Consider the following 14,264-nt stretch of genomic DNA (forward strand, 5'->3'; position numbering starts at 1 on the left):
TCCCCTGGGTATGCCTGCAGGAACATTCCCAGACTCCCTGGATCCGAGGGCTCTGAGGACTGAATGAGTTAATCCACTCAACATCTGAATGGACTACTGCAGGGTGGAAGAACTGAGGAAGGTGGGGCCTGACTTAAGACGTGGGTAACTGGAGCCCATTCCTGGGAACTGCACGTGGCGTGGCCCCTTCCCATTACAGTCATGCACTGTTTCCAATTCCCCATGAGGTGAAGAAGCCCCCCACCACCCATACCCCACCACCACCCATTTTCTACCAACACACCAGTCCATTTGGCTGTGAACTGAATCCCCTGATACTGTGAACCAGACTAAGTCTGTCCCCCTCGAGTTGTGTCCGAGGATATTTTGGTCACAGCTACAGAAACGTAATTAGCGACAAATGTCGCACATTACTATGTTATGTTCACTGAGTAGAAAATTCAATGTTAGAAAAAGCCAGTTTTCTCTTTTTTTTTTTTTTGTTTAAAAACCTTTCAGACGTATTTAATTGTATGTTGTATCTTGCCTGCGTGTATGTATGTATGTATACCCTACATGTGTGCCTGACGCCCCGGGAGATAAAAGAGAAGGCATCAGATTTGTGTACCAGAGTTGTGAATGGTTCTGAGCTATCAAGTGGGTGCTGGGAACCAAACCCAGGTCCTCTGCAAGATCAAGTACTCTTAACTAGTTAGCCATCTCTCCAGGCCCCAACTTTTCTTTACAGTAACAGTGTTTTTTTTTTTTTTATCTAACTTTATTTGCTTGTTTATTTATTTATTTTGAGACAGGATCTCAAAATGTACCCTTGGCTGGCGTGGAACTCACTCTGTAAACCAGAGATGTGTCAAACTCACAGCGATCTGCCTGCCTCTGCCTCCCAAGTTCTGGGACTAAAGATATGACCACTACTCCCCGAATATGACTTTTTTTTTTTTTTAAGTTAGCCTAGGCTGATCTGGAATGTCCAATCCTCCGACCTCGGTCTCCTGCTGTGCTAGGATTAGAGAATGCGCATCACTAAGATGCAACCTCAGCTTTTGCCAAAACACCAACAAGATGATTCTAAATGTGTCACATAAGAGAGCCAGGGTATGTACAGTTCAATGATGAGGCAGTTGCCAAGCATGAGGCGGCCCTGGGTTGATCCTCATGTGCGAAATAAATAAAATTAATATGGAACCGCCAAGGGTGATAAGCCAAAGCAATCTTGAAAGAGAACAAAGGAGCTGGGTGTGATGACACACTCCTGAAATCTCAGCACTTATGCTGAGGCAGGAGGATCGAGCACCAAGAACTCGAAAGCCAGTCTGAACTAGTAAATAGTGAGGTGAAGGCCAACCCGGATACAACGTGAGATCCTATCTCAAAAAAGCAAAAGAAAAAAGAAAAAAAAACCCAAAAACAAACAAACAAACAAAAACCACAAACAGCAAGGTGACGCAAAGCGCAAAGCAGCTTGCTACCGAGCCTGATGGCCTGAGTCCATCTCCAGGACCCACACAGTGGAAGGAGAGAACTGACTCCAGCAAGTTGTCTTGCCGTGCACAAGTCCCTCTGGTCATTCTCAAGCTCAAGCACACACAAGAAGTAGGTAATAAGTGTACGCAAAATAGTTAAACGGACAAAAAAGTGGAAAGACTGTTACACAGCAAGTCCTATTACCAAGTTACCAACAGTGTGACGTTTAAGCTTCAGGTAAGACTGGCCAAAGGAACAGATTCCTGTGCCTAGAAACGGAGCCCAGCAAGTAAGCACTGGCACCTGAGGCCCCTATTCTTTTTTTTTTTTTTTTTTTTTTGATTTTTGAGACAGGGTTTCTCTGTGTAGCTTTGCGCCTTTTCTGGAACTCACTTGGTAGCCCAGGCTGGCCTCAAACTCACAGCGATCTGCCTGTCTCTGCCTCCCGAGTGCTGGGATTAAAGGCGTGCTCCACCACCACCGCCGGCCGACTCCTATTCTTTTACCAAACACAAAAATCAATTCCAGATGAAGTCGAGATGTAAATGTGACAGTCAATGAGAAGTTTTTCAAGGAAAAAAAAAAAGGTATGAGCATCTTCATGACCTTGGAGAAGGTAAAAAAAAAAAAAAAACTTCTCAAATATGATGCAAGAGGAGCTGATATACAAAGCTAAATAGTGTCTGTAAAAACAAAGAACTGTAGGGCTCTGTGGCAGTGCCTGGAGTCTCAGCTCCTTGGGAGGTGACAGAGGATCACTTGAGCCTAGAATCTGAAAATAGCCTTGGCAATATAGCAAGACCCGAAGCTCCCATCTCAAACAAAACAAAATAAAACCAACTGTACTCTTTTTTTTTTTTTTTTTTTTTTTTTTTGGTTTTTCGAGACAGGGTTTCTCTGTGTAGCTGTCCTGGAACTCGCTCTGTAGACCAGGCTGGCTTCGAACTCAGAGATCTGCTGTCTCTGCCTCCTGAGTTCTGGGATTAAAGGTGTGTGCCACCACACCAGGCTATACTCTTTTTTTTTTTAAAGACAGGGTCTCACTACGTAACCCTGGATGATCTAGAACTCGCTATGTAGATCAGGCTGACCTGGAACTCACAGAGAACCACCTGCCTACACCTCTTGAGTGCTGGGATTTTAAAAGCATGCGCCACCACACCTAGCCAAAACATCATTTTAACTACATAAAAGACAATACAGTCTGGGCTCCGTGGTACCTGCCTAGTAACCTCAGCCGTGAGAGGCTGGAACAGGAGCATCATGAAGATGAGGCCAGCGTAGACTAGACGAGACCCTGTCTCGACAAAATAATAATACAAGCGAGGGAAATTTTAAAAACTGTGCAGGGCACAGAAACAGTCGGCAATTAGGAGACTAAGGCAGTGGAATGCCAAGTTCAAGGCCTTGCATACCTGTGGTAGCATGGCTGAAATGACCATGAAAACCCTGGCTATGTTAGAGGGACCAGCTAAAACCAAGACAACAGCACTGACCAAAATGGAACCAACACACAGCTGCATGCCCAACCATCTCCAAACGCTAGGACTGGAGGCACGCATCATTCATTACACGTGGCTTATGTATAGCCTTTAACCTAGCAGCTACCAGACTGCCTGTCAATCAGTATCATAAAAAAATCAACTGCAAAGTATTCATTCAATGGAAACCTATACAGCCGTGAACTAAATCTATGCTCACACACAACAAATATTATGAACTGCCTAAGTACAAAGCTGAGTTAAAGTAATCAAAAGCAGGAGGATATCCAGTATGATTCCATGGACCTAAAATAAGAGAAGAGGCAGGACACAGCTGTGTCGTCAAAATAACAGCAGCAAAAAGAGTCTGGATGGGAACGTAATAGCGAATTTGGGGTGCTGCTCTCCATGTTGTGTTTGGGTGTTTAAAATCGGTCAACGTTATTAGCATATGTATACTTCAATTATAAAAAAAAAGTATAGTATAGAAATGGAAACTTTCCATTTTTTATCGTTTTTAAAGGCAGGTCACTGCAGACAATCACACGGGCTTCTATAGTCCCAGCAACTTGGGAAGCTAAGACAGGAGGGATGCTCGAGCCCAAGAGTTCAAGACCAGCCCGGAAAACATACTGAGATCCATTTCTATAAATAAAAGACAGGGCTCAAATGAGGAGCAGATGGCCAGTAGACAAAAGCTTGATTTTAAATCAGTAGAGGAGTCTCCAGCCAGAGCTGTAGCCCGGACAGCTGGTCATGCCTACCACCACCACCACCTTTTTTTCCTTTTTTCTTTTTTTTTTTTTTGCATGTGTGCGTGTGTGTGTGTATGTGTGTGTGTGTGTGTGTGTGTGTGTGTAGATATATATGTGGAGGCCACAAGTTGACATCACATATCCACCTCAGTTACTCTGTACCATACCCAGGGAGGTGGGGTCCCTCACTTGCACCCAGAATTCACCGATTTGTTTAGTTTCGGCCCCCACCCCCCCCAGCTTATCCCAGAGATCCTGAACACTCCCCAGTACTGGGGTTCCAGACAGGTCCCATACCTGCTCAGCACGGGATGGACGTGGGTGCCGGGGATCCAACCTCAGGCCCTCATGTTTTTATAGCAGATGCTTTACTCACTGAGCCAACTGTCCCTCCACCCCCTCCCGAATTTGGTCGGTCCGCCAGCCCAGCGCGGCCCTCCTAGCAGAAGGCCTGAGTTCATGTTAGGAACACGTCTCCGACTCCGAGAAACCCTGGATAATGGTTTCCTCATTCTCGGTCTGCCAGGACCATCGGCCCCTGGGGCTTACTGTCCCAAGCTACCAGCTTCAGGTTTGCCACGGTGCTAAACTACCTACCAGCCCAGAGTCATGACATGGACATGTCTGAGGGCAGTCAGGACGAAGGACTCTGTGGTGGTAAGGTATCAGCCTGGGGTTCCGAGTTCTGTTTTTATCTTCACAAGGGGCGGCACTGCCCAAAACATGTCAAGAAAAGGAAGCAAGGAGGAAAGAAAGGCAAGGGCCAGCGAGGTGGTTGGGCAGAGAGGGCGCTGGCCACCGAGCTGGAGGCAAGAGGTGACCTCTTGAGACAACTTCCTCTGGGATAGATTTAGAACACCCAGGTCTGTATGTGCCTAAAGGTTACAGCCTGGATAGATCATCTAAACCAACTATTCTGTTCTGCTTGAGCCAGCCTGAGTTACATTCATCATCTGTGACTAACGCGCCTGTCACCCCTCTCTAGAGCCCTGCAGACGGAGACCACAATGGACAAACGTAAAAGCCCAGGAGAGGTGCAGCCACCAACACCATCATCATTCAGTGTCGAAGCTCCACACACCTTCCTGAAGCATTTACATTCACAGGCTGTCTAGACATGACGGCTCACACCCATAATCCCAACATCTAGGAGGTAGAGGCAGAAGGATTGATGTAAGCTTAAGGCCAGCCTGGGCTACAGGGTAAGATCTTGTCTCAAAATGAAAACAAAGGGGAAAAAAAAAAGGTATTGACAGAGATGGAAGCAGGTTAGCTAGCTTATACAAATCTAGTCTGAAGGATGCTGGAACCATCTCACTGGGTCTTCCTGCTTCCAGTAGGAGATGCACGAGGCCCAAGTGAAAGAAGAGGTAGCCTGGAACATAATATAGCCATCCATAAAAGGCATGGAAAGTTTATTACCAAGTCCAGGCTGAAGCAGGAAGATCACTGTGAATCTAAGACCAGCCTGGGTTACGTAGTTAAGACCAAAAAAAAACAAAAACAAAAACAAAAAAAAACAAAAACAAAAAACAACTGTACCAGTTATTCTGACCAAATGGTCTAGCATGCCATTAGCCAGCCGACTTCATCTTCCAAGTGTGTGGTTTCCATAAATTTCAATCCAGTCACTCTAATTCATACCCACTGGGCATGGCCATCATCAAAAACACAGATGGGGTGTGGTAGCACACACCTGTAATAACAAGGCTGAGGCAGGAGAGAACTGGCAAGTTCTAGAACAGCCTGGACTTTATAATGAAACCCTGTTTCAAACAAGAATAAACACAAAAGCCCAAGACACAAAACTAAACAAAGAAAATACTTAGAGCCAAAAACAAACTAAAAACCAAAAAACACAACAGACCATAAGAAACCCAGGTGTAGATGAGGCGCCATCCAAACGCTCATCTGGAGCTTGCCAATATAAAAGATACACTTGATGGAGGAACAGGTTGGCAGTTAATGGTTAGTCACCTTATACTTCTTATGAGTGTCTCCCAGAAGTTCCCAAGTTGGAAATTCATTATCGCAGTACTGAAGGTGGGAAGTGGGCCTACCGGGAGGTATTTAGGTCTTGAGGGTGGACCCCACAGGAACGGATAAATGTCTCCAGGGACTGAATTAGTTCCCATGATGTCAAGTTGCTGGAAGGCGAGAGGGTGCTTGTGTTCTGCACACCCTAGCTTGGTCTTTCTCTTTCTGCCATGCGCTGAAGCAGCACATATCGAACAGACGCCTACGCTACGCTGTGGGACTCGACAGTCTCAAAACCATGAAGCGAAATAAACCTCTTCTTCGTACGTTACTCAAGGGTCAGGTAGCCTGTCACAGCAAGAGAACACACACACGAAGATGCCCTAAGACCCAGGAGTTTCACCCCTAAGACTCAAGAGAAATGGATATTCATTGCATTATTCATAACCGCTAAAAGGTGGAAACAACCAAAATGTCCATCCACGGATAAACGGACAAACAAAACACGGTCATTCAATACCAAGGAAATGAAGGGAGATACAGTCAGGAGCTGCAGGGTTCGTGGGGGATAGTAGTCTAGAATTCGATAGTAGTGATGGCTACAAAACATCAATATTAAAAAAGAAATACAAAAAACAACCCACCGAACTGTCTACCTTAAACAGGGTGTTTTGATGCATGAATTTTATTTTAACTAAAAAAAAAAAAAAAAAAAAAGCTGGGCGGTGGTGGCGCACGCCTTTAATCCCAGCACTCGGGAGGCAGAGCCAGGCGGATCTCTGTGAGTTCGAGGCCAGCCTGGTCTACAAAGCGAGTTCCAGGAAAAGCGCAAAGCTACACAGAGAAACCCTGTCTCGAAAAACCAAAAAAAAAAAAAAAAAAAGAAACAATTCTTTTTTTTTTTCATTTCTGTGTCTTTGTGGATGCATGCTGGTGCCTGCAGAAGCCAGAAGAGGGGGTCAAATCCACTGGAGCTGGAGTTACAGGTGGTTGTGAGCAGCCCTGATGGAAGTGCTGAGAAACAAAATCAGGCTTCTGTAGGAGCAGCAACGGCTCTTAACTACTGAGCCGTCTCTCCAGGCCCCCAGAGTTGATTGCTAGCACTCAGGTATCTGTTCCAATGCCTTCTCTCAGCCCGAGAGGACTTCCCTGACCACCCTGTCTATAGCCCTACCATGCTCTACCCATCACCCTGCTTCATTTCTTCCAAGACTTTTTCAATCGCTGGAAAGATATGTGGTTAACTTCTTTATGGCCTGTTGTCCTAGTAAAGAGGGCAGGGGCCTTGTCACTTGAGTCTCAGCCTACCATGTACTTTCTTCTAGAAAGAATGGAGTTAGTGAAGGACTTTCTACAGCATCTGAAACACCATCTGCTACCTGGTGGAAGGTTCAAAGTGCTAAGCCACAGCTGGACCCTGCAGGCTCTCAAGAGTTAATAGGCATTTGCTGAACACAAGAGGGGCAAGCCCCACCGGAGGCCTGTCTAGAACCCTGAGGAAGAAGGCGGCATAAACCCTCCCCCTTGAACACATGAAAGTCTTTTAGGGGTCATGAAGCACCCAGTGTTTACCCAGCAACCCACAAACAAACGCGAAGGAGAGATCTGGAATTGCATTGCTGACGCCCGAGATAGAGACCGGGTCCAATCGCCTCATAAAAACTGTGCTGGCAAACATCCTCTGATACAGCTTCTCAGGACTCTGCAATCTGACCTGTTCTCCAGAATCAGACAGTTGCAGCTTACACCTGCTCCAACCTCCTCCAGGGAGGACATTCTTTCCTGAAGCAGCTGTAAGTCTAAATGGGCAGGTAGTGAAGACCACCCTGTCCCTTCTCCCACCCCACCTGGCAGCACTTACCCACGAGGAGTTTGACATCTCTGACTGTGAAATCTGGGTCTGGCATCCTGCAGAAAGACAAGCATGAATGTTTGGTTACAAAATAAATAAATATGCGCTGGAGAGATGGCTCAGCGGTTAAGAGCACTAGCTGCTCTTTCAGAAGACCTGGGTTCAATTCCCAGCACCGCACTGCAGCTCACAACTCCAGTCCCAAAGCTTCTGACACCCTCACACAGACATTATGTAGGCCAAACACCAATGAACACAAAATGAAAATAAAAATAAATTAAGAAAAAAAAAAATAAACCACAGAGCTAGACTTTTACCCTGAGGCCAGGGGGAGCACCATTTTTCCAAAAGGAGTTCCTTGTTCTATGCTGGGGAATATGAGATAACCCAGAGGGCAAATCTGGAAAAGCAGGTAAGTTCCTCAAGGGAGGTCACCTAGAATCATTGAGTATGCCCCCTTACTATAAGAGAAAGACCAAAGCTGTGCTTCGGGGGAGGATGGGACATCACTGGCCAACTCTACAGCAGGAAAAAATTGAAGTATGATGTCAAGGACCAAATGCCTGCTTTAATTTAAGGTCTCTCTCTCCCTTTAGAAAATACCTTCCAGCCGGGCGGTGGTGGTGCACACCTTTAATCCCAGCACTCGGGAGGCAGAGGCAGGCAGATCTCTGGAGGCCAGCCCGGTCTACAGAGGGAGTTCCAGGACAGCCAGGGCCACACAGAGGGAAAAAAAAAATCTTTTTTTCCATACAGAGTAGTATGGAAAACTGGAGAGACCATTTATACCCAGAGGGAACACTTTGAGGAATCAAACAGGAAGACTGTGAGTTTCAGGCCATCCTTGGCTGCCCAGCCATAAACTATCTCAATAAATAAATAGATAAAATAAATAAAAGTCAGAGTCAGAAAAGGGCACGTCACACCTTTATGGACTGTGGTGTATGCCTATAATCCCAGCACTTAGGAAGGGAAGGCAGGACAAACAGAAGATCAAGGTCATCCTTTACCACACACTTAAGTTTGAGGCCAGCCTGGGCTCTCAAAACACAAAAACAAAACAAAACAAAAATACTGAGAGGCACACATGATGTCACATCCTTTAATCCCAGTACTCAGAAAGAAGCAAGAAGATCTCCGAGTTTGAGGCAGTCTGGTCTACCTAGCAAGCTCCACGCCAGCCAGGACTGCATAGTGAAGATGATGCTGAACGTCTCATGCCTCTGGTGGGAGCATACATGAACGAGCCTGGCAATAGATGCCCTGAGAGGGAGGCGGCCTACTCTTTCCTAACCTTGCCCAAGGAGTGGAACCTGTTCTTCCAGCCTGCCTCCATCTCTCTCCAGCCCAGAACACTGGCAGTTCTCCTCCAGAATATAAGACAGACAGAGGCAGGCAGGGAAAGGGGGAGGAAACACACACCCCCTTCATAGAAGGAGACCCATTTCCCACACATTGGGAGTATGTTGAGAAAACATGCATCCTGGTGCTCCAGTCTAAGCTCAGCAGATGGCCAGTCCTTTCACTACCCGCACTCTGAGTTAAGGAGAAGAGGAATAATGCTCAGTAGGAAGTTGCTTTGTGGAACCAGGATAGACCAGAAGGGGGTGAGAGATCCATCACTACTTAAATGACCAGGATAGATGGGGATGGGAGAAATCCATCACTGTTTAAATGCCCTAGAACTTCACTCCCCAATTCCTGAAAAACATCATTTTTCTCCTCGAGCAGATCTTGAACAAGGAGAAGCTGTTCTCAGATTTTAGAAAAAGGTCCTTCTGGAAGTGCTGAGTGGGGAGAAGGCGTCAGGAGAGAACCCATCCCGAGCTAGAAACTGTGACAGCGAGGAGGAAGATCAGGGAAGAAGGGGTTAATTTAGCAACTTACTTGATTCCTAGTCCATCCTTGTCCCGAAAAACCAGGGGAACCCTGAGAGCTTCTCTCTGGACGTACTCATAGTTAAAATCTGTTTGGATATTTGAATTAAAAAACAATTATTTGGTTAAGTTATTGGGGAGCAAATGACCCACAACCCCATTGGTGAGGGCGAAAACAATAAAGAAGGCATATACACTAGATATAGGTACCAGCTAGATGGAGAAGAAAAAAAAACCTCCGGAGAAATAAGAAGACAGATAAGGTAAAGCCAAGCGGTATCCCCCATCAGCTCCTCTTCCTTACTCATTCTCTGCATGCCCCACGGGTCCCAACTTGTCAATGAACAGCCCAAGGCCAGCCAGGGCTGGGGAGGAGATTTATCAAGAACTCTATACTGAAAACTCACCAGCTACTGTTGAGAAATAGGGACAGACAAACACATCCCAGGCTGAGTCGAGACAGAAAAAACGACAGCGAAACTGAAGCATGCTACCTGGGAGGATCTGAAGCCCCATAGAGACCAGGAGGAGGGTTCTCATTGTAGCTGAACATCAGTGAAAATCTTATTGTAATATCCTGCATAGTGAAAGGGAGGGGGGGAAGCCGGTTTCCCTGGAAACTATGTATTTGGTGCCAAAATAACTAGAGAACCGGCCACAGCTTTGTTGTCTTCCTATAGTGAAATTCTGCTGGAGCCCATCATAATACTTGCTTCAACTGGATAACCAGGAGGGCTGAGCTGGCGAACTGTAAAGACAGAGCCCAGGAGGCCCCCACCCTCACACACACCCCCAAAAATTCACCAGACAGTTTTCTATTTGCAGTTTGCATGGTACAGACTCCCACCCACAACATCCTATCCAAAGCCCCTCCGTCTTTGCTTGTTTCTTTCCTCCCTCAATGCCCAAACCAGTGTGGCTCTGACCCAACCATATCCCTGACAACAGAGGTGAGGGGTGCTGAGACACACCCTCTTTCCTCCCCAAATCAGCTGACTAACTCAAGGCACCAAGAGCACAGGTTCTCTCTCCCATCTGGTCAGAAAGGAGAAAGATCTAGAGTCCTAGAGTCCTGGAGCGACTGAAGCCTCAGGGAAACAGTTCACCAGGGCAGCCTTGGGGGAGGAGGAGGCCAGAGCCACAGGCTCCGAAGAGAAAGAACAAAACCCAGATCGGGGAAAGCCCTGACCCTGGAGGCTCCGATCCCCAGGGGCTCCCAGTGAATGGGGATTCCTCCGGATTTAAAGGAGGAGATGTTTGCGAAGCTTCTGTTTTGAAGCCATGCTAAGGGTTCCCTCTGCATTTCAGCTCCTCCTTCCAGTTTGGGGGTCAGATCTGAATTAACAAGCAAAACCCCCGAAGCCCTCTTCCTTTGAAAGGAGCCAGGACAGCAGTAGAAGGATGCCCTTTAGAGTTCCCTAGATGGTAACCTTCCCAGCCCACACACCCCTCACTCCCCGCCCACCCCCACAGTTTCAGCTTCCACAAATGGGCCTGAGAAAAAGCTCCCAAATCCTGGCCTGAGGATTCCTGACTAGGAAGAGTTTGCATACTGTTTTCTCATAGCTTCTGCCAAGCTCCGTAAAGTGGAGGGAGAAAAGGAGAATTAAAATCCCGTTTATACAGAGAAAATATAAATGCAGTTGGGGGCTGGCACCCTGCTTTTGGGTGAAATTTCTTGGGAAAGGAAAAAAATTTTTTTTCTTCTTCCCTCCCCCCCTTCTCCCTAACTCCACCAGAGCCCCAGGAGGCAATGAGCACAAAAGAGAAACTTCAAAAATGCAAAGCCCGGACAGTCTCCTCCAGGGCTAACTCTAGGCCTCAGCCACTCAACCAGAACCTGCAGGAGGGAGGCACTTCCCCTGCTGTCGGCTCACTGAGAGGACAGGGGTTTCCAAGGGGGATGGGGAAACACAAAATGGAAAATGAGTAATTGAAGGGAAACTTAAAAATAAAAAAAAATCCATACACCCTAGGAAGGCTTGGGCAAGCAAGGGTTGCTCCCAAAGCCAAGAAAGGTTCTGGAACCAGGGTCCACATAGGACCCCCAGGATGCTGGCTGGGGTGGTTCAGGGCTCCTAAAGCCCTAAAGCCTCACCTCAAACAGGAGCATCATGAGGCACACATCTAAGAAACGCTCCCAGCCATACTGTCAGTAGGAGAGTCAGGGAGAAACCCAAAGCCAGGAGGTCCCTCCAAAACCGGAGCTTGCCCAACTTCTGCTCTACGCCGGGAAGGCTAAGAGCAAACAGCGCTCTCCTCTCAGGCATGGAAAAAGACCCTGTTCCCAGAGAGGTACCTAAGTCTTCCATTCAAATTGCCAAGGGGCAGAGATTTTTATCTTTAGGCCTGATCGGATAATTTATCACATTTATAACCTAGACCCCAGTATTCAGACTGACTCTCCTGGTTGCAGCGCTCGAGGCCTCGAGCTTGGGAATGAGGATGCAGTGCCAACGACTCCCAACAGCCCACTTAGTCCCTTCTCCAATCTCGCAGGGCAGGGCCCAAGGAGGAAAGGCGCTACCGACCCCAAGGCTCAGACCGAAGCCTCGAAGGGGCGTAACCCCAACGGAAGGTGCTGCTACCTCCAGTCCCTAAACCCGTTCCAGTTCATAACCCTCAGGGTCCAGGATGACAGGGGTTTGTACGGGTGGCTTCAAGCATACAGCCCTCACCCCGATGTCCCAAGGACGTCGAGAAGGCTCCTGCCAGGCACTGCACCTCTGGCAGCGCAGGGAGCGCAACCGGCTTGGGAGAGGAAGGATGCTGCGCTCACGTCCTCCTCCCTCAGTCCCAGTATCTGTCCCCGGGTCCCTCTCAGTCGGCTAGCCCCTTGGCAATGACCACCCTAGTGTTAGTGATGGGTACAATCAGGGCCTAGGCCCACGTCAGGCCCAGCCTTCTTCCTGCCTGCCCTCCTCCCTTACCACCACCCCCACCCCCAGTGCTCCATCTCGTTTCGTCACCGGATCCCCTGGAATGGGGGACGCGGGCGCGAAATACGAACCCAGCCACAGGCAGCTCCCTCCCCACGTGCGCGCTGGCCCTCTGCACAGAGTGCAGCCAGGAGAGGGGGCGCCTCACCTTTGCCCTCCATGGCATGCACGAAGTCCCCCTGGTACAGCTGGCTACGTAGCTTCTCCTCCAGGCTGAAGCCACGGACGCTGACGATTTCCTCCACGTCCGACAAGTCCTCGTTTTCGTCGTATCTCTGGCGGTCAATCGCACGCTGCGGGGACCCAACCAGAGAACCCGGGACATTACTGAGAGGACTTGGGGGTCTCCTCTCACCCTGGGCCCACCACAAACAGGTGCAAGAGCCGCGCGCCCACTGCACCCCAGCAATGCAATCTGAGCAACTTTGCGCAAATGCCAAAAGATGCTGAAAAGCAGAAAAAGGGGCTCACACCCCCAAGGCCCAACTGTCTGCACGCGAAGCACTCCCTTCCTGCATCTTTTGAAGCCGTGGAAATGCTATGTGGGGGCTTTCCTTTGCCCCCACCCCAGTGATGTCCCGAGCTCTGCCCGCTCCACGGGGAGCCTGGTTATGTAACCCCTGAAGGGGGCTCGGGGCATGAGCTGGCGGGGCAGATGTAGGCCCCGAGAGAAGCCGCTGCAGCGCCCGGCTCTGCGGTAACAGCAGCCCCGGCGGCCACAGCGGCCAACCCGGGAAGCCGGAACCCGGGGCCGGCGGCATTTCTACGGCTGGAGCCGCTCCGGAGCCACAGAAAAGCTGGAAAGCTGAAACGGAAGGGTTGAGACCCTAGCCGCCCCCGCCGACCGACCGCTAGTGCAAGAGGAGGAGGGGGGGGGGAAGGTTAAGAGCTTGGGGAGAGAGAGAGGCAGCTGGCCCACCACAAAGCTTCCATCAGAGACCCCAAAACGCACCAGCAGCTGCCTCATCTCCCCACAAGCGCGCGCGCACACTCACTTCCTAAGGAGTCTCCCCCACCACTCCCCGCATCCCTCTTCCTCCTCCCTCCGCCGCCCAGCACCGAGCCCCGCAGCCCCCCAGATCCCAGGCGAACCCCGAGCCCGCTCAGCCCCCTCCACGCCTTTCGGCGCTACCTCCTCCCCACTTAAGTGTCTGAGACCCTGAGCCTCACAAGAGACTGGAGGAGTAAGCTGCTTGCTTCCTTTTGCATGCAATTTATTATTTTTTTCCGGTCCTCTTGCAAAATACAGAAAAGGAAAGGAAAGGCAGCAAGAAACAACCAAAATAAATAAATAAATAAATCGATCATATATCAGATACAGATTTGGGGAAAAAAAAAAAAGCTACACACCAATCTTCTTCCAGAGTCTTTCTCTGCCTCCATTTTTTTAGGAGAGTTCACCAATTAATTGTCAACACTCCTGCCCCCTGCATTTTGGCGGAGGGGGGGAAGGAGGGAAGACAAGAAAAGAAACCAAAAAATAAATAAATAGAGCAAGCCAGAGCCGATATCTACAAAGTTTTGCACCAACACTTAAGCAGATCCGTTTGCAAAGTCCTAGGAAACCATTTTCAGCAGTTGTGGGGGGGGGGGAGGCGTCGACGTCATAATCCCCGGAACGTAAACATTGTTGCAGATCGCGCTCGGAGCTCGCGGCGGGGCTAGTTGGGGAGAAGGGGGGCTTGGGTTGGGGGTGTCGGGGACCACAGCCGTAGGAGGTGTGGGGCCAGAAGGGAGCCTGGGACGCACCCGGCGCCGTTAGCGCCTTGGCATCGCTGTTTTGTTGTTGGGTCACGAGTGCGCCTCTGCACGCAGGCGCCGCCGCCGCCCGGGAGCTGACTTTTGGAGGGCTGAGTTGCAGGCGGCGGGCGCATCCCAGAGATGGCGGGGCAGGGAGGGAGGGGAAGAGAGGAGGGGGTGGG

General features: G+C 49.1%; 1 protein-coding gene across 7 annotated transcripts in view; it reads right to left on the reverse strand.

The window, feature by feature from the left end:
- The window catches only part of Kdm2b (lysine demethylase 2B), a 125,286-nt gene extending 111,067 nt beyond the window's left edge, over positions 1-14,219 (reverse strand). For 2 of the 7 annotated variants that reach the window (XM_052755353.1, XM_052755352.1), the window contains exons 1-4: positions 13,295-13,324; positions 12,491-12,635; positions 9,414-9,492; positions 7,536-7,582 (exon numbers count right to left, since the gene is read on the reverse strand). In XM_052755353.1, the coding sequence (XP_052611313.1) occupies positions 7,536-7,582; positions 9,414-9,492; positions 12,491-12,635; positions 13,295-13,309 (286 nt within the window). In that variant the 5' untranslated portion in view covers positions 13,310-13,324. Of the gene's footprint in view, positions 1-7,535; positions 7,583-9,413; positions 9,493-12,490; positions 12,636-13,294; positions 13,325-13,692 lie in introns of those variants that run through there. The other 5 variants (XM_052755359.1, XM_052755356.1, XM_052755350.1 and 2 more) reach the window with 5 other exon arrangements.
- Between the last annotated feature and the right edge of the window lie 45 nt (positions 14,220-14,264).

The sequence above is a fragment of the Peromyscus californicus genome, unplaced genomic scaffold, assembly GCF_007827085.1.
Source record: "Peromyscus californicus insignis strain IS unplaced genomic scaffold, ASM782708v3 Scaffold_2__1_contigs__length_46816999, whole genome shotgun sequence".
In the NCBI taxonomy this organism is placed as follows: Eukaryota; Metazoa; Chordata; class Mammalia; order Rodentia; family Cricetidae; genus Peromyscus; species Peromyscus californicus.